The sequence below is a fragment of the Anguilla rostrata genome, chromosome 1, assembly GCF_018555375.3.
Source record: "Anguilla rostrata isolate EN2019 chromosome 1, ASM1855537v3, whole genome shotgun sequence".
NCBI classification, from domain to species: domain Eukaryota; kingdom Metazoa; phylum Chordata; class Actinopteri; order Anguilliformes; family Anguillidae; genus Anguilla; species Anguilla rostrata.
Window position 1 is genome coordinate 41,682,769 of NC_057933.1, and position 20,989 is coordinate 41,703,757.

A 20,989-nucleotide genomic window follows, 5' to 3' on the forward strand; every position below is an offset into this window, starting at 1 on the left:
CTTCTTCTTTTCCTGCCTCAAATGCTCCTCCCCATTGTTCTTACTACGTACAGTATATCAACCAATAAAGACATCGGATACACAAACAAAATGAACATTTATATATATACAAATGGGTAGGGCCTTTGCCTTTGGGGGAAAAGTGGGATGGACTACCGAGCCCAAATGGTGGGAGGCCCCTCGAAAAGCCTGGAATGATGTATAAGAGACATGGATGAAGAGAGGAAGGGGGCCCACAGAGACTGTTCATGTATAGGGCCCAGAATTTTGTGCTACACCCCTGTCTGTCATAGCCTACATAGCCTTTATAAATTAATTAGTATTATCACTTACTCATTACAAACAGAGTGCAAAAAGAAATTATATCTGATGAAAAACATGTTTTCAACTTACAAAAATGCCAAGTAACTCATACATACAAAGCACTGTCTATAAGGCATTCATTCCAACTGCCACAATCTAGGCCTACCGTTAGAAGTATTGACATCAAAGGGCCTCATTCACCAATATCTTCCTAAGTTTTTTCTTAAATTTGTTCTTAAGAAAGATCCTAAGAAAAGTCTACGTCAGATTCACGACGTGTTCTTAAACCGCAGAATTGTTCGCACGTGTTCTTAAAATGATGAATCCCATTGTCCTCGTAAATGTAAAGCGCGTGCCAGTTGTTCCTAATTAGAATAGAAAAACAAAAAATGTATTGCCAGTCATTTTGGTGTCACCCCCCTAGTGACGTTCTCTTCTTCAACATGTCCAGGTGTTTATAAAGTGTTACTTAAGTGCTTAGTTTGTATTCAAAATTTAAACATTTGCTTTTGCAGTATAGACCAAATATTGTATAACTGAAACCCCCCAAAATAAAAGGTAACTACAATGGTTTAATTTTTATCAGTTACTCCCACTGAGGCAACTACCCTCTGAGGCGGAACCTGGCACCTTAATGCTTTGTAAAATAATGAAAATAATTATTTAAAAATATTATAAATGATAAAAATATCATTGTAATTTAAATCCTATAATATTATACAACTGTAGAATTGAAGAAAACGCAATAACCAATTATTTTGCACAAACATGTCAGAACTCAAATGTACGTAAGAGGATTAGGGTCACATGTGAAATTTTTTTTTTGAGTTCTGACTTTAAAGTCAGAATTCTGAGATTAAAGTCAGACTTCTGAGATTGATGACTTTATTCTCAGAATTCTGACTTTAAAGTCAGAACTCAAAAAAAAAAAAATTCACACGTGGCCCTAATCCTCTTCCGTACAAATGTGCCTAAGTGTGCTCTTGAGTGTGCGTAGATTCTGTCCCAAATCCCAAATAAGAAAACATTTTTTTTTTTGCGTTAGTGGGTTTTAAAAAGAAAATTCTTCTTAAGAGTGGTTGGTGAATGAGGCCCATTCTTCTTAAGAATGTTGGTTAATGAGGCCCAATGTTGTCATTCAAACATTGTGTCACAAACTTTGGAATACAGCTTGTTTAATTCGTGTGAGGTAAGATAGCCAATATCTTATATATTGTAGTACAGCAATTTATAATAATTTTAATGGCGGGCCTAGATTTCTATATGGTCTATGGGTAAAACCACGTGGACCAATTTGGAATTAAATAAATCTTATATTTTCTTCTGTGGGACTCAGAAAAAAATCGCTGCCTGGAGAGTAATTAGTTCAGTGTGAAGAAATTTTTCAGCAAAAAGTTCTGTCCAAAATAATTTAATGTGGCCGGGGGTAAATTCGTAGTTTTGAATGGACTTGAATGGGGAAATTTGCTTTTTGGCACCAGAGGCTTACTAAACTGCAATACCTCGAGTAACCACTGGAGTTTATGAGCTTCACGGAGAATCGCAAGCCCTGGACCCTGTGGTATCTTTAGTTCGATGGTATGACCCATGAACTGTATGACATAATTTATGCGACAATCCCGGAAGTACATATTTTGGACCCCGAGTACGTCTTTGGAGGAGCCAGATCCATTGGATTCATTTTTACTAATTTATTGAAACATAATTGAGTAATATGTCGGTACATTTGATGCCATAAATTAATCATTATAAAACAATATATGTTAATATTTTGAATTTTGAAACTTTATCGTCAGAAAATTACTATTTATCCTGGCATTATACATGACAGTTTCCTGTCTTTTCTGTGGGTCTTAAGTACATTTCGCGTGCGTTCAGTTATGCGATTATGAAAAGTTGCAATGTTTTGTGGTGATTTCAGTTTTAGTTTGCGTACATAGCTGTATGTGTTTGGTGTAATAATTCATGTAAATGTTTACAGATTTTTTTGTTGTTACCATGATGCCCGGGGAGAACCATTCAAAATCGGCAGGAATTGCCTCAGATATCACCAAAGGAGTTTGTAAAAATTGCACAGTTTTGCACCAGGTAACTTGGACAACGATAGCTGGCTTGTCATTTAGTTCTACGTAGCTTAGCAAATGCTTTCACTATCAAAACAGCTAACGTCAAATTAATAACGAACGGCTATAGTGTGTCATTCATATGAAAGCCTAGCTAGGAAACCATGTTATACGTTTGGAGTGTTCTGATTTTGATGAACGTCTGGCTAGCATGTGTGTGACCTACTGATTATGCTCTCTCCTTTGCAGAACTTAAAGGAATACGTAGCGGCACTGCTGATATTGGAACGAAAGATAATTGACACAGAGTAAGTACATACATAAGCAAGACGCGTTTGTCATGTATTGCTTACACGCTATCAAACTAACAATTGTGCAGATGCTGTGATAACGGCTTGTGAAGTATTTCAAAACAAGTGTTGAGCCTGACGTGACCGTTTAATCAAACTGCACCCAGTAGTGGTGCATTCTGTGTTCTGTTAGCCACGGGCAGATTAACGATCTCAAAGAAGGTAAAATCAATGTATTTCTTTTCATCGCAACTCTAGGACTAATATACGCAGTCGTGATTTTTGCCTTAGAAAAGTAATCTGTGCCACTCGGGGCTGGTATGAATGTAACAACACACACTGACAGCTGCTTCTTTTTCACTCTGGTGTTTCGAGAAGTGTTGTCTTGACATGCTTGGGTCAATGGCGAGGGTGGAGAAATGCATTGCATACCCCCCGAGAAATGCAACCTTCTTGTGAGGCCTGGGGGCATACCCCCTGAGACAATGTAGGAAACGTCCATCCATAATAATTTTTTAATAGAACAGCTGTGAGATGGTCATTTATGGTGAATTATAAGGGGAACATACTACAGAGTACTGATCAGTAAGGCTGGATATTTGTCACAGAACATATTGGCTGAAGTCCCGGCAGTGTTGTTGAAAACTTTAAAAAGTGGTAGAAGGAACAGAATTTTTTAACGTTAATTTGAGATCTATTAAATTAATTAAATGTATTGAGAGGCTGGTGCATTTACTTGCTTAATGGAAATGGCATGTTTTTGCCTTTAATTCAACAGAGCGTTATTAGAAATAGAACATGCTCAAATTGCATTATTAAAACGAAACCGTTACTGTGTGTCCGTTTTTATTTCTTTAAAGTTAGTTTTGATTAAATTTTTTACGATGTTTGAGTCTTTTGTTGTCACTGATGTTTTGTCACGGGGAAGGCTGGGCATCAACGCTGTTGACAGGGGCCTTGTTAGGATTTGAGGACATTGGGGGACTTAGCCCAGGACATTGTAGGGGGTTCCAGGGACATCCTCCCCTGGGGGAAAATTTTTTGTCTTTCAAGTAAATTGATCAATCTGGTGTAAATTGACATGAACAACGAAAGCCTACATGAAATAAGATTTTTGTATAGAAATTGAATAAAATAATCTGTGAGTAGTCGAGACCAGAGCCGAAAATGGTGATACAGTATGCCCACCTACCACAGACATTGTCTACACTTTTATTAAATGCCTGCTTTGGGACACAAGCCTCATCTGCAGTGTATTGGTTTACAGTATACCAACCAACATCGGTAAAAATGGACTCCAAGGTGTTTAATGAGCCACTCTGCATAGCAACACACCCTCAAGTCTCTTACCCCTAATCACATACTGTGGTTATAGAGTTTTCAAAAATTTCACCTTTGCTGCCTTAACAGCCTGATCTTAAGACAAATTAAATTAGATGTTTTTCACTGTCCAAACTATTACACATTTTAAAAGTGAAAGAAAACTTAAATTTAATTAATATAAAAAAATCTGGCATATCTTGATTGCAGAAGTATACACACTATTACAACAGCTCATAAATAGCTCTGGTACAACAAAGTCTTAAATTTATCTAATGGCTGGCTAACATTATAGTTACTTAACTTAGCAGGATCAACTTTAAACATTATTCAGTAATTTAATATCCGTGGGCTATCCACCACGTCCACCTGTGGGAGGTGTGTTTTGGTAACGTGAAAACCTGAAGATATTGTTTTTCACCCTAATTCATTTATTAATTCATTAATCATAATTTTTACTTAAACTAACATTAGTTTAGTGTATGGACAGTGTATTGACTAAAGTTAGCTTGCTAGTTGATTTTAAATGTTCTATCTGAAACCACTGTTACTATTTTACCATAATGCTTTTCACTTTATGCTTTTTGGTATTGCCCAGTCATGGATTATTGACAAGGCAATTCATTATGGAAAACATGAAATGTATACCACGGTATCAACCCTGGGCTGCCATCCCTCCCTGGGTCTGCACAAACCTGAAATATGTAGCTTCTCTGCTGCTTCTGTACTCTCACTCTGAGGCAAATCTTCCCTAGGCTGAGTCTCACTTTGCTGGCTTTTCTTTGTAGAGGCTTTCTGGGGAAAAAAACACCCCATATATCAATATTATTTTGCTAACTACAGAAACACAATTACTTCTTTGCAGATGGTATTAATATAATAGTATTGAACTAAATTACTGATGTTAGTGATTTGTTGCACCTTGCTTCTCCCAGCATTTGGCAATAAACAATTGTTAAAATGCGTAGGAAATAACACCATAGTGACATTAAGGCTGACAGTTACCATCCAAAACTGCCAAAAAATCACTGAAAACACTTAAAACGCAGGAAATCTTGGAGATGGCAAAAAATGGGGAAAGTCACAAAATTTGTGGCAGCTGCGACTTCCGTTACAAAAACCAAACCTGACTGATCAGTATATCCCAGTCACATCATAAAATCCCCAATCATTTGAAATGATTTTTCTCATCGTCATGCTTTATTAGTTAGGGGTTATTTGGCCTGTTTTGTATTGGGGGGGTTGTAACCCCCCTGTCTCCCGTAAATTACACTCTTGGGTCAAGTACCCTAACTCTTAAATGGCCCTCAAATTTTTACAATTCTTTGTGACAAGTAGGTTAGAGTCTGGAGTATATTTAAACGGCTCATTTAAAATGGAATGAATTAATTGTAATACCTTGTTTTGTTTTCCAGCCATCTGTTGACTGAATACCAGGAGAAATGTGATGATATCCTTTTAATTACCTTCAAGATCTTGTATGTCTTTTACATGGTAGATGTAGTAAATTTACATTACTGGCATTGGGCAGACAGTCCTATACAGTGACTTGAATGGTAAGACAGGTGCATATATTGGGATTGGGAGCAACAGTAACCCTTGAGGTGGTAAGTAAATACTCAGACCACAAATGAAAATGACCACAAGTGAAAAGCTACGATCATCTGTAAGCCTGTTAATACAAGATGATTACGCAATAGTGAGATGTGCAACCCTGCAAAATAACAAGATCCCAATGCAAAAATATCAGTAACAAACCAAACCATGTAACCGCAAAACAGAAGTTCAATCAAGTCGGAGTGAATTTCATCAGTCACAGCTGTCAAGCCATTGGCAGAAGTGCTAGAGAGGGGTGGGGGAGGGGGCGGGGGGTGGTTGAATTTGAAATGGTGAGTCTTCAGCCTCCGGCAGAAGATGGGAAGTGTCAGCTGCTCTGACTGATGCAAGGAGGTCATTCCCCCACTGGGGGGCCAGGGCAGACAGCAGGCTTGACCTGGAAGTGCAGGCATGCAGAGGGGAAGGAGCCTGGGGCGCTCAGGTTGCAGAAGGAAGGCGTCTCGCTGGTCTGTAAGGTTTGATGATCTCCTTAAGGTAAGCTTGGGCAGTCCCCTGAGCAACTCGATAGGCTAGCACCAAGGTTTTTAAATTGTTGCAAGCCGCAACAGGTAGCCAGTGGAGGGAAGTGAGACGGGAAGGGACGCGAGAATCCTTTGGGAGGTTGTGGTTCAGGCGCGGTGGAGCAACTGGAGGGGCCTGATGGCCGAGGAAGGGGACAAGAAGAGAGTTGCAATAGCCTAGTCTGTTTTTGACGTGTTGAAAAAATTTTAAAACATTCACATTATTCTCCTGAAGTCCCTAAAGATATTAAAGGGTCTATTCATATTAAAAATGGTTTCTATGTTACTGTTCTGAAGTGAGGAAATGGTGTTTCAGTTGTATTTATGTTTAGGTAGAATTCTTCTTTTTGCCATGTTTCCTTGACAATTTAATTACAGCTTCAGAAATCTCAAAGGTAAGATTTCCATTTCATTCAGTTTAAATCTTTCTGATATTTGATTACAGCTTTCTTTGCTTGCAAGACCTTGCTCTATATAATTTACAAGAGTATATATTAAAAATAAATACATGTGCAATGCTTAGATGCCAACGATGATGTCACTTGCTATTTTTATTTATTGGCTGTTATAACCAGCTCCTCAATACCTTTTTTATTTAGTTGTGTAGATGCTGTGGTAGCTAATTAGTGTGCTTAAATTAGGCTAATTTTCTGGGATTTGGTATCTGTAGAGGGTTTGGTACATGAGGGTTACGGCATCTGTGTTGGGTAATTTGCTTTCTACCAGTTTGTAGTCAGTATATTGTGATAGCTGTTTCTATGTCATGTTGGTCAAAATTTCAAGTAGTATTACTGCTTGGATGACAAATTTAGACTTTGCAAGGGATTTCCTGCCATGGATCATAGTGAATTTAGTTTTAATAAAGCTTGTATATTCAGCTGAATCCAGTTGAAGTGTTTTTATTCTGAATCACGGCTGCACTAAATATCTTCTTTTTTTTAAATCAGGGAGACTAGTAAGCTACATCAAGAACTGGATGAGCTGCTGTTGAAAATGGCGCCATTAGAAAGGCAGAACGAGGAGTATGAGGCAATGCGATCGGAACTGGAGGAGAAGAAAGTAGGTATCAAACCCAGCATATCGAAAGGTAGCATGTTTGAACATAAATGCATGCATACACTTACTGTACTGAGTTGTCTGTAATACAGTAAAATTTTATCATAGACTGTAGAAATATTTGGAGATAATTACTGTGATGTCACCCATTGCCTCTCCATGGGCTTGGTGAAAAGCGTTTTGAAACCTGGGAAGTGTAGTTTGTGAAGGCCACCATGTTATACAAATTGGAACCAGAGACTGCGCAGTAGGGACATGTTTGTTCTTCCCCCCAATCGCATGAGATCCAGTGTCTTGGTAGTGACGCAAACTGTCGCTGATTCGTCTACAAAATATTACCGTCTTGTCCAAATAGCACAATAACTTAACAAATCGGCAGATGGAGAGGCGTTAGATTTTTAAAAAAAAAACACTTATTTCGACTACATTTTCTTGTGGGGAAAAAAATAATTGACTTCATATTTTAACCGTATTGTTACCATTGACTTGCATTAAAAACACGGGTGGCTGGAGCCAACCACACTGGCGCTAGTGAGCAATATCTCACAACAAGACAAGGAAGTGAGCTTCAAAAACGCAGCCCGGCTTGTATTTTATTTCTCACCTGTCTTATCTTCATATTTACAGAACTCCCTGAAAAATTATCAGCAGACATCTGAGGAGCTTGACAGAATGAAGGAAGAGAACATAAAGTTACTCACTTCGTAAGAACCTCTTATGTTTTTTGCAGGCATCTTGTGCATTTTTGAATGGCTATGTATAATGATTTTCTTTGTGATCCTCAGAAAGAAGAATCTTGAAAACCAGTTAAAAACATTTGAAGGTGAGTCATTAAACATGAGTCATGTTATTGATTATGCTGTAGCGCTGTGAACTCCCTGATGTCGATTTACATTGTAAGACTCATATCTGTGGCTCCTTAAGACAAACGTATGGAAGGCAGAAACTTAAAGATCCAGGGTGCAAATTCTTCAATCAGATTTTGCTAAATGTCCATTGTGCATCTATAGCTTACAGAGAATGAGATTCACTGGGTGTAAATAAGCACCTCAGGGTGTCATTATGACCTCTAAATTAAAATTTAAAATTGCTCTGTTTGGGCTGCATCATTGTTTATAAACAAAATGACATCCTTGTTGTCATTGTGAGTGACAAATTCTTGGGGAGCACCCAAAGTCTCAAATCCTGCTGTGAGTGGCCCTTGATGTGATGTCAGCAAGCTATAATACTGAGGGCACTCCAGGGGGACTACTAGGGGCTAGAGTTTGAATTTGGATTATGGGCAAGGGTAGCCTACATTGGCAATTTTAAAGAACCCATGCACTACCTCTAATAGACAGTAGCCTAAATGCCTGTACATGTCTTTGCATGGGGGGATGGAAAGACTTCTTGATAAGCTACTTGCCAGTTTATTTGTACCCATGCAATCTTCTTAAAGTTAGTGGCCTTTTACTGTATTTCTTCTTTTTTTCTGTTATCAGAGTGTTCAACAGCCATACGTGCAGTTCCATCTTTTACATTTTATAAGGTTAGATACTGAAAAAATAGAATTCACCCATGCATATTCACTACCAATTAACAATGGAAATCGGTAAAATTGGACCGGGGCTGTCAGCAGTCACCTGACACGTTCTCATCAAAATGTTGTCCTCTAATGAGACAAAATGCTCAACTTTCAGAGCTGATAGGTTATCGCATATCCAGTGCTTTTCAAGTCTTTCAACAGCTTGGTGCAGTTGCGCATATTGCACCACTGGCCTTACGTTGTGAAAGTATTTTCAAATAATTCCATGAAATCAAACACTTTGTATTTGAAAATACAGTATTTTAAATGTTTTTAAGACATATTTGAAAGTAATTGCAAATACATGCAAATGCTCCTTAATTGTATTTTCAAATACATTTTGTAATTTAAATACTCAGCATTTGTAAAGGCTGTATTTCAAATAATTTCTAAAAAAGTATTTAAAAGTAATTCAAGTACTTTAAATATATATTTGACCCAGGTCTGATATCTAAGTTAGCTCACAAAATAATTTGGTTACTTCGTAATTTTAGCTACCATTACAAACCAACATTACGTTCTCATAAACCGCAGAGATGTTCATTTTCTATTTCAAATATTGAATACTATTTGATTTCAAAGGGTGTAACTTATCTAACTGGTGGATGCTTAAAATAACTTATTTTAAAGTACATATACCACCATGTATGTGGTTTGTTTTTTAGCAGTAAGGTTCCTCTCATGTTTAATGTGAATGTAGAAGTTGCCCTGTCTTTAACTGCTGTTAGCCACTTATGGTACAGAAGAAACATCCTAATATTTCATCCATTTTATGAACAGTATTTTACTAATGTTGTATTAGCATTCTAGTTAGTGAAACTATCAGTTTCAATACCAAATCATGCAATTTACTGATTTTCTTCAGGAATGCAGTGTGCCTTGTATGTATCACACTTGTAGTCATGGCTGTATTTTTATTTCTGTGTTTCTGCAAATGTATTAATGTTGGTTGTGCTATCCAGTATTGTCATTACAATGTGATAATGGCATACATTTCATCTCAGATTCCAGCATCAAGAAAGATCATGAAATTACACAACTGGAAAAGGAGAAGACAAAATTGGAAGAAAATCTTCACACAACTCAGGTAATGATATGCCATATAGTTTTAGAATGTATTACATTACAAGGTAATGTATTTTCAATTGTGATACTATACTGGAGCCAACCACACTGGCGCTAGTGAGCAATGTCTCTCAACAAGAAAAGGAAGTGAGATTCAAAAACGCAGCCCGGTTTTGGCCACTCAAATTTTATTTGTCCTCCATGTTATCTTCATATTTACAGAACTCCCTGAAACATTATCAGCAGACATCTGAGGAACTTGACAGAATGAAGGAAGAGAACATGAAGTTACTTTCTTCGTAAGAACCTCTTATGTTATTTGCAGGCATCTTGTGCATTTTTGAATGGCTATGTGTAATAATTTTCTTTGTGATCCTCAGAAAGAAGAATCTTGAAAACCAGTTAAAAACATTTGAAGGTGAGTCATTAAACACAAGTCATGTTATTGATTATGCTGTAGCGCCGTGAACTCCCTGATGTCGATTTACATTGTAAGACTCATATCTGTGGCTCCTTAAGGCAAACGTATGGAAGGCAGAAACTGTTAAAGATCCAGTGTGCAAATTCTTTTAAAAATCAGATTTTGCTAAATGTCCATTGTGCATCTATAGCTTACAGAGAATGAGATTCACTGGGTGTAAATAAGCACCTCAGGGTATCATTATGACCTTTAGAATGGCTCAGTTTAGGCTACATCATTGTTTATAAACAAAATCACTGTGAGTGACAAATTTTGGGGAGCACCCAAAGTCTCTAATTTTGCTGGTGCGAAAGTGGCCAATAGTGTGAGCAAGCGACCTGCTTCCAAAGAGCCACTGGCCTTTTCAACATCTGAGCCAAGGAAAAGGAAGTAGTCTCGGTAACTCTTCAATTTATTTAGCTACCTGAGGTAGATATCTAAGTTGGCTCACAGTATAATTTGCTTACTTGGTCATTTTAGCTACCATTACAAACCAACATTACATTCTCATAAACCGTAGAGATGTTAATTTTCTATTTTAGGTCTTGATTAATATAAGATTACAAAGGGGGTAACTTATCGAACTGGTGGATGCTTAAAATAATAACAAATTGAAAAGTACATACACCACCTTGTATGTGGTGCGTTTTTAGCTGCAAGGTTCCTCTCATGTTTAATATGAAGGCAGAAGTTGCCCGGTCTTTAACTGCTGTTAGCCACTTACGGTACAGAAGAAAATCCTAACATTTCATCCTTTTTATGAACAGTATTTTACTAATGTAAGTAATATTGTATTAGCATTCTAGTTAGTGAAACTGTCAGTTTCAATACCAAACAAAATCATGCAGTTTACTGGTTTTCTTCAGGAATGCTGTGTGCCTTGTATGCATCACACCTGTATTGGTGGCAGTATTTTTATTTCTTGTTTTCTGCAAATTTATTATTGTCATCATTACAATGTGATAATGGCATTTATTTTGTCTCAGATTGCAGCACCAAGAAAGATCATGAAATTACACAACTGAAAAAGGAGAAGAAAAAATTGGAAGAAAATCTTCACACAACTCAGGTATGATAGGCTGTATAGTATTAGAATGTATTACATTGCAAGGTAATGTGTTTTAAATTGTGATAGCAGATGCCCTATGTATTTTAGCAGACACTGTAATCCAGAGCATTTTATAAAAAGAAGAGCATTAGTGTTAGTTATACTATTTATGTGTCAATGATTATGTGGTGGAGTTTTTGCCTTCTGCAGCTGACTTAATGTTAAGGAGAAAAAATGTATTTTGGAATTAACTCTCACTGCCTGAATTTCTCTAATGGTTTTGTAGAAAAATCTGGAAGAACTGGAGTTAAAGAATCAGAAAGGTAGGTTTTGTCCATTTTGGTAGATCTGAAATGTAGGTACATATGCATGCTCACCCGGTCTCTCTAGCTAAATATGCTGATCTGAATGTCATTGTTTTGTTTGACCAGATTTAATGAATGTAACAACTCAAACAAATTTTCCAGAAGAGCCAAAAACTGACAAAGGTAGGTAGTCTATACTGTTATGTAAGAACATGATTATGTAATTATGCCATTTGCGTACAGTCTAAATTATCCAGCACTGGTTTAAGCCATGTTTTTACGTTTGAACTGGTGTATGATTAAATAAATACTGGCTGCCCTATGCACCAAGGACAAGAGTGAATACTGCTGTTCTAAACAAAAGGAATTGCATTATGTTACATTCACTTTGCATGAAAAACTGCTCAGTGTGATATAAACTTATGTCATTAAATATTTGTCCTTTATTTTGCAGCTAAAGTCAAACAGCTTATAGAAGAACTTTGGTCATGCATAGAGCCTCAGTCCTCACAGGCTACAAGCCAGCTACACTTTTCTGGTAATTAAAATCATATTGGTAGAATCTGAGGAATTTGGTGGTGGGATTTTTTATTTTACGTTATTTAATAAATGTTACATTTTTAAAATTAACTGTTTTATATTAACTAATATTTCTAAACAAATTCTGAATTTTCAAAGCTGTTACCAAGAATAGCTTAAAGGCCATTTTCCCAGGGAGGTCCAGGGACAAGAGGTCCCAGAATAAGATGAAAGGGAAGGGCAAGCATGATCATGAAGTATAATATGTAGTTTTACTCTGCCACAACTTATGCAGGATTTCATAACCTCATTTTCAACCAACCTCATTCCTGATCACTGTTAGTGAATATTTTGTATTGAAGAAGCAGGGATCCAAACCACTCACTTATAGAAATCTGTCCACAGGCCTACCTTGTGAGTCATCTGATTATCGCAGTGACCCCTTGAAGTCTTGCAGTGTGTCGGTACAAAGGGCTAAAGGACCACCTGAAGCTCCAAATACTATAAAAACTCGGAAAAGAAGTCGGGCATCAGGAGAGTTGCTGTATAGTAACACCTTGGTTGAGAAAACGACATCCCGTGGTGCATCACTGAATGGAAGCCATGAGGAGGACATTGCGGAGATATTAGATTGGTTCAAACCGCTGCCACCTCTTCTGTCTCCAGTGATCTTTACCTCGCCTGAAGTAAGAAATGTGTAAAGTTTTGCTGCAGCTGGTTTAAGAATTAAAAGTTGGGATGCCTTTCTAAAATTAGTTAGTTTTACTGGTTTTAGTTGGGTGTCACCCAGTGGGTTTTGTGGGTCCAGGGCACAGTTATGCTAGACCCTTATCCCAGGGCATACTACTGAAGGTTCTTGTCCCATATGCATCCAAGGCACAGGGCTCTGGTCCCTTATCTCTCATGGATCCAGAGCCTGGATCCCATCTGGGCAATACACCGCATTTGCATTGTTTCCTTAGGTACATGGTAAATCAAGAAGTAAACATAACAGTAGTTACACGTAGTCTACCTCTATATAACAATTGGACAATGTGATGACTTCTATATTGCAGTTTTCACTATGTTTATCTTATTTGTCGATGTCAAGAGTGTGTTATTCTCACTTGCAGAAAGCACTGTTTGGAGATCTGTCCGATTCCAGTGATGATGAGAAATTTGATGTTCACCGTCAAGGCACTGAATTATCCACAAGGGAGACCACGGACGTGTCGATGGTATCAGCCCCAGCTGACAGTGACATCCTGGATTTTTCAAATCCTTGTGGCACACTCACAAAAATGTGTGTCAATTCCAGGGAAGAGGAAATGAATATATCTCACTCAGAGATTCAGTTGTGTGAAGTAGAAAATGAGAAGGTTGAACATGCTAATGAAACCATGATGTGCACGTCAGATGAACCTCTGGTGGATGGATTGTCAGAATCATCCCCTGGTTCTTTTGTTAAACAGACTGTGTGCAGCGGTGCATCAACAGAACAGTCTACCCCCGAACATACCGGCCTTGTGAAAAACAAGGGCTCTGATGCTGAAGATATGGTGGTTGTGGAAACCCCGCAAAAGGAAAAAGAAATTTATGCTGAAGTTACTTGTGAGAAGGCCTTACCAATATTGCCAAACAAACTTACTGGTGACCACCAAGATAGTTGTTCCACTGTGTACAGCGAATCCATTCTAGGACCACATATATCCCCTCTTAAAGTGAGCAGTGACAACCTTGGACACAGCAAAGATGCGGATGTTCCTTCGGAAACTCCCACATTTCATAGTCATTTGATTCAAGGCTCTCTCTCACCCTGTTTCACTCAACCAAAAGAGTCCAATGAAACTCAATATCAGAACCCCCTGAGTACTTTAAATGACACACCCAATGATGATGCCAAATCTGAACAGATTGTGTCTAAAGCCAAATCTGAAGTAAATTCTGCTCATGGCCCAGAAGAAACCATTTGTTTTTCTGAGGACAATTGTCATATTGATGCTAATGTGTTGGATTTGGCAGAAAGCACTTTGACTTCAAAATCTCCACTTTGTTCAAATGATGGAACCAGTCAACCCAAATATGTAGGCCCAAATGCTTTGCACTCAGAGATTTTTACTGGACCAGATGTCAATTTGACTCCACCCTCTGAACCTGTAACTACTAGTGAGCTACCCTGTAGAGCTGTGAATTCTGAAGATCGGATAAAACCATTGGAAATAATTCAGAATGGAGCTCTCTCTGAAGTGTCAAACCATATGATTGAAAATGTACTTGCAACAAAGGAATGTGAGAAACCAAATGAAATGGAGGTGAATGCATGTGAAGAGCAGGAGTTGACTCAAACATGCCAAGTGCCTGCCTTGAATTTGGCCAGCCCAAGTAAAACCAGCTCAGAGAATATTGATAATCCCATGAGTAGGATTCCATCTTGTAGTGACATAAAACCTCTTGTGGAAACTGACTCCACTCCAGCAGAAATTCCAGCAGATGAGGACAGAATCAAAGGAAGTAGTTCTAATGATCTTGAAAAATACAAAGAATCATCAGATGAACAGGAGAGTTTTGGTCTGCAGCGGAAAGTTAAAACTATCTACCAGCGTGCTGGAAACCAAGCATCAACTGAGAGTGAAAAAGGTTTAACAAAGCCTGAACAAGATTCAGTTGTAACTCAAGAGGATTCTGGAAAAAATCCAGGAACAAGCTATGAATCACAGGGAAACCCTTCTGAAATGAGTGAAAAATCCTTAGACTCAGCTCTGGTAGAACTAGATTCATCAGCAAATGGTTCTCAAGCAGAGGTTACTGCAGATAGTATTCCAATGGAAGAAACATTTACAGCAATATTATGTGAAAATCAAGTGTTGGATGCTCTTGAAGTGCCCTTAAAAGATGAAAGTAAAGAATGTAAAAGCAATGTGAACCAGTCACAGAAAATAACAGACCAAGGATGTAGTTTGTACCCTGAATTCTCCTCAGAGCTGAAAGAAAGCCTATGTCCCCTGCAGGCAGATGTCAGAACTGATGAAAGCACCGAAAGCAAAATAACACAAGAGGTGTCAGCTGACAAACCTGAGGATGTGAAGAATTGTTCCCTGAGCAATAGCAGAGACATTCCCACTGATGATACCCAGCCTGGGAATTTCAGAAATCCAACAATTCCCAGCCGCAAACGGCAACATTCTGGTAATTGTCAGGAGAGATCTCTAAATCTGAAAGACGAGCTCAAATTGACAAATCCACCCATGTTAGCAACCACTTACACTTCAATCCCAGAGAAGTCTCCAGAATCTATAAGGAAAGTTCGCTTTAAAATGGGCCCACCTCTCCCTCCTCTGCTTAATCCCCTGACAGTCACCCCTCCAAGATTTGGGACACAGGAGCTACAGACGGTTCCTAGCAAATTATTAATTCCTTCAATTGAAGGAACTCCAATACAAGAAACTTCAATAGCACCGCTCATGTCACCACACTCAGAAGATCCAAATGTGAATTCTCCATGTTTGTCCATATCATCTGCTGGTGACACAAAACGGAGAAGACTAATTTCTTCTCCACTGCAGTTCTGCGCAACAACTCCGAAACATGCTGTTCCTGTTCCTGGGAGGCTTCCACCCGCAGCATCAAATTCTTCCAGCTCATCCTCTAGTGCTCCTCAGGAGAACTCTGTCAGAATTCTTGACACAATGTATCCCGAACTCTCTGCCCGGGCACGGACTCTTAACATTCTGCGAAGGACTGTCAATTTTAACAGATGTGCACCTGATACTGGGACGACAACACCAGACCCTGTCGGTCAGGTATCCCGATTTAAGGCTGTCAATTCTTCCAGGGTACTTACTAAAACAGAACAATCTAATGAAAATGAAATTGGGTTTAACCCATCGATAGAAAACAATAGTACATCCAAAGATGGTTCATCAGCTGTTATAGGGAAATTTGTGAAAAAACCTGGAGTGAACGTGCTGTTGCCAAAAAGTGCAATTAAATTGGATAATGACTCACCAGTCCCTGCTAAGCCTCACGGATGTCTTGCAAATCATAAGGAGGTTAGTCAGGGGGAATCTGCTGGGACCAGGGAAGATGGACAAGTAGGCAATGCAACCAGTGCACAAAATCCAATAATGGATGCATTAAAAAAGATTGGAACATCTTGTTTTGATTTATTGCCTGTAATTAGGAGTCATGTGAGCATCACAAAAATTTCAAAAGTGCCAGTGTTGAGAGATGAAGAAAAGGAGGTCATCCATGAGTTCTGTGTGGTGAACAAGGTTGGTTATCATTGCTTCTGGTTTTTCTTTTGTGTTGTAGTCATGAATATCCGTGCTGCCACAAGCTAGTTAGTCTGTTTATATACTGTAGAACTGAGTGAAATTGATTAATGAGTGAATCAGGTTTTATTTGTGGCACCTTTTCCTTTTCAGCACTTAGCAGATGATCTGCTGTCTGCCATCCTAGTGAAGATGAAAACAGAGAAGAACACCATCTGTGGAATGTACTTGCAAGCGCTCTGCAGGGTCTACACTGGAATCTGTCGACAAACAGAAGACTGGGAAAGAGCCCATCTCTTTATTTACAGTATCTTGAAAGAAGGTGCGCCAAACAATTGTCTTGCATCATGTAGTTACCAGTCCTTCAACAGGTACACTACATGGCCAAAAGTATGTGGACACAGACATCACTTTCGAGGAGAACACGTTTGTCCAAATCAGTAGAGGAGGTTGTAGTAGTGAGTTGCATACTGATATATATGTGGGCCTTCCAAATTGGGGAGGAAAAGGGGAGAGCTTTAAAAATTAAGGAGAAAACCTTAATTAATTAATTATTAAGGAATTAAGGAGACTTAAAAAGTGAAGGATTTTATGAAGGCATATAACATTGTTGAAATTTACATGTAAGAACAAAAACTCGCATACGTGATGATTTGAGTATAATGGACAGAGAAAGTATTCACTCCCTTGAAATAATGTTGCTTTTATAAGAGAATTAATATTTCTGAAAATTATATTTATTGGTAAACTTACCCTTGAAAGGTTACCCTATTGAATTCTGGTCGGCATGTAGCAAACATAATTGAGAACAACATATAGTTAAAAGTGAATCAGGATGCAAAACTTGAAGTGAACTTGGTGAGAAGTGGCAAGTGTGGCAGGGCATTAGAAGCCATTCAGCACTTCTATTTCTGGGACAACTCTATCCTGATCTGTGGCACTATTCTAGTCTGTATCACTTCAAAAAAATGTATATTACTTACCCATCTGTCGGCATCTGAAAAAGGAAAATTTTCCTACTATCATCACTTCTGCTTTTAGAATTACAATAAATTGTGTTGTGGGTTAGATAATCATTGTTGTTAAATATGTTTTAATCAATCATTATTTTGTGTGCATCAATTTTTCTTTTGTGCAGATTTTCCAGACTCGGCAAAACTGATTCTTTTCATTGTGACCACGTGGTTCAATGTCCTCTCCCAAACGGGTGTGTTATGCAAGGCCATACATGCCGTTTTGAGGCTGAGGGCCCATGGCGAGGTGCTGCCCTGTTTAACTGCCTTTCTTGACTGGGAAAAGGTACGTCTTCACTTTTATCATGAAGTACAAACTTTTTAACAAAGAAATGGGTCCTTGGTCTAAGATAAAAGCAACGTGTGATGAATGTGTTTTTTCAGTAAAAGAACGTTCTTTCTCCCTTTCCACTACTTTAAGAAACATTTTTTAAGGATTTTATTGGATTTTTAGGTGCAGTGAAGGAAGGATTTTTTTTTAGATATTTGCATAAGTTTCTAATGAGAATCCGCTACATTGCAAAACCTTATTTTATCATGTTAATGGATGAAGAGTAGCGACTGATGGAGGTTGAGGAGGGAGTGTGTCCATGCAGTAAGCCTATTATTTTAAATAAAGCAAGGTAGTCAACTTAATTGTGACAGAAATTTTTTGCAAAGGTTCAGAATTGCAGTCAAAGACAACAAGTTCTCTATATTTAATGTAACAGAATGGGGAGGACCTATGGAGATATTGTTTGCGCAAACAAAATTCCAAGTAGGCTTCTGAGAATCCAGTTGAAGTGCACATAGGAATTGCATGGGGGACAACATACAGGCAGCTGTATGCAACGTTTTTGTTCATTACAAAAACTTCAAGATAAAGGCTAGCTTAATGTCAGTAACTAGCCCAGTACTTGGGGAACACTGCCTTTCTGAAACATTATGCCCATGTTTATGTAAATTCTATGTTTGAATATGCTTCAAAATTTACTACCTGACTGAGGGATCTCACAAAGAAAAATAGGTTTAATTTTATGAAATCATTTGAGGTGTTATTATTACACAGATAGAGGTAATTCAACTAATTGTTTGAATTTGATATTTATTGTGTTTTAACTATGCCCATGAGAAAAGGAGATCCAGAAGGGTTCATCACTACTTTAATAACAAACTCAGAGATTTGAAAGGATGTGTACAGGAAAGCTCATTAAAAAACAGGATTTTCCTTTTGTGATCATGTCTCATGCAGAAGCTATTACCTACTTTTCAACGGTGCAAATTTACAGAATAACCCTAAATCATCGCTCACAAGACTTGTCTGAAAGTAACTTTATTTCTCTCAGAATCCTCCAAGTGACTGTGAGAAGATAATAAAAAGCACATTGATGGCGCTGAGAATGGGAGTGAATATGAAATTCCTTAAGCATGATCGGCACGGCGATGATCTGAATCATGCTGCATGGACATACGTATTCACACTGGACCTCCTTTGTACACAGCAGCAATGGAAGTGGACTCATGACAATATAATATGGTAAATACGACTTTTGCATGGTTCCTCATTGTGTATCTTCATGGGCATATTTGCTCAATGTGTGTGTATATGTGTGTGCGGCTTTATATGTAGATATATACTGAAGTACTTAATTTCCTTGAATATATGGGGTGTAATGTGTCAATTTTCCTCTCAGCAAAGAGCTGTGGCCCATCATGAACAGTTGGGTGATACAGTCAAGGTCCCGGCAGACACCTATTCCGGATATTTCGGTTGCAACTACTCTGAGATTAATTGGTAAGCCAATCATTTTTTTACCTGTACATTTCCACAAAATGATATTTAGACGAATAATTACAAGCGGTATAGAATCAGATCTGTCAGGTTAGTAAAATACACTTCTGAGCATAAGGAAGCAAAGGTAGATTTGGCATAGCAGTGTGGTGGGAATAATGGTGGAATTTTCACTCAGAATTATAAGTGATTTTTGAGGACTTCCTTGATAGGCCTGTGTGTCCTTATAACCTAAACGTAGAACCTGTCCTGCAAAATTTTGTTTTATTTTTCAGGGCGACTTGGGCAGTTGGGCATTAAAGAGAAATCTATCGCTTCTGTCAAAAATGTTGCTAAAGTAATCAACACGTTTGGGAGACATGGAAAAGGAGAAGGTATTTTTTACATTTAATCTGATTTATCTTTCAAAATGTTAAAAATATTCTGTCGGAAATAGAGTTGGAAAATTGAGAAATAAGTTTAAAAAATGATTAAATGTAATCCTGAAGCCTCTGAAGAGCTGCTCTACCAGACAACATACCAGTCATGCATGCTAGTGCTCATCCTCCCAACCTAGCAGGGCATTTCAGCACAGTGCACGAATGATTGCATTACTTTAAAACTGTGCCATTATGCTGTGAACTTTAGGTAGTGTGTATGTTTTTAGCCTGTAGTTTAACTTAGGGCACTGTGTAAGCTGTTAACTGTGTAGCTGAAATTTTGCAAGGGTGTGTGTTCCACTTCAGTTTAAATTTAGGCTATATGTGTGCTATTACTCTGCACAGTTTGTATTTACTGTTTGTAGGTCCAGTTTTTTTAAGCTGTTGAGCATTTTGTACTAAACTTTGTTATACTGAAATACTAGAGTTGCTTAGTATCTTCTAAAAGCACACTGGACTGTATAATAAGCATTAATCTTTAGGGGTTCATGGTGCGTATTAGACTGCAGTGAAGTGTATGGAATTGATCTGGTTAGTAAGTGATTCGACTGGAGCATCTGGCGCTGTCTTTGTTTGTGGGCTCTTGAACATCGTGATACAGGAATTTTCAGGTAAACGGGTATGCAACCATTTTAACTTTCATGGTACAGTACTAACTAAGCAAATGCTGTGAACTGTTTTTCATGCAAACTTTGTTGACAAAAAAGCTTGTGGTGTGTGTGCTTGTGTTTGTCTGCAGGTGTCCCCTGGCCAGTTCAGTTGGCAGCAGTCTACACAATATATGACCTTTCGCCCAGCAACCCGAAGGAGGCCATGGATGCCCTGGCAGCATGGCGAGGGGAAACCACGGAGACGGTGCCCCCTGCTGTCACCAGCTGCATCACTCAAATCGGCTCTGTGTGCCGCTACATCAAATCATGATGCAAACAGAATCAACTCCTCTTTTAGACATTGTCAATGCTAACGTCCTCTTTCCCTGTTGCTATGTTATTTTCTGAAAGCTGCTGTCTCCCATCCTCTCTGAATTATCAATGGTTTATATATATATATATACCATATATAGACCATAGGCTGTATTTATAAATCTTGCCTGGAAAAGATCACTTTGTAAAGGATTTGTTTGATCTTAGTGTACATATTTGTAATCATTTAACATAATTTAGAATGGAAATTAAACAACCTTGTTTTTGATGTTCAGTTGTATTTCTACATATATTTTTGTTAATAAATAAGTAAAATGGTTTACATGGTATCTTCTGATTTCTCATGTTGTACTAGTAATTGGTGGCAGCAGAACCTACAGCTAATCATGGGTTAAATATGTGTAAAAGCTGCCTTTAAAATAAAAAAGCTAAAATTTTGGTCGCTGAACAAATCTGACCATAGCACCTTTCAGTTCAGCAATGGTTATGCTTTAAATCCATCC

At 38.1% G+C, this 20,989-nt stretch overlaps 1 protein-coding gene across 1 annotated transcript; it reads left to right on the top strand.

Annotated features, from left to right (window-relative positions):
* Window positions 1-2,040: 2,040 nt before the first annotated feature.
* ice1 (KIAA0947-like (H. sapiens)) lies at window positions 2,041-20,804 on the top strand. Its single transcript, XM_064337669.1, has 22 exons — window positions 2,041-2,391; window positions 2,616-2,674; window positions 5,392-5,426; window positions 6,470-6,488; window positions 7,041-7,152; window positions 7,777-7,853; window positions 7,935-7,972; window positions 9,718-9,800; window positions 10,001-10,077; window positions 10,159-10,196; window positions 11,225-11,307; window positions 11,573-11,609; window positions 11,718-11,774; window positions 12,046-12,129; window positions 12,516-12,796; window positions 13,223-16,360; window positions 16,514-16,682; window positions 17,499-17,659; window positions 18,699-18,889; window positions 19,047-19,147; window positions 19,420-19,518; window positions 20,303-20,804. The coding sequence occupies exons 1-22, from the start codon at window positions 2,275-2,277 to the stop codon at window positions 20,482-20,484; spliced, it is 5,238 nt and encodes a 1,745-aa protein (XP_064193739.1). The 5' UTR covers window positions 2,041-2,274; the 3' UTR covers window positions 20,485-20,804.
* Window positions 20,805-20,989: the final 185 nt, after the last annotated feature.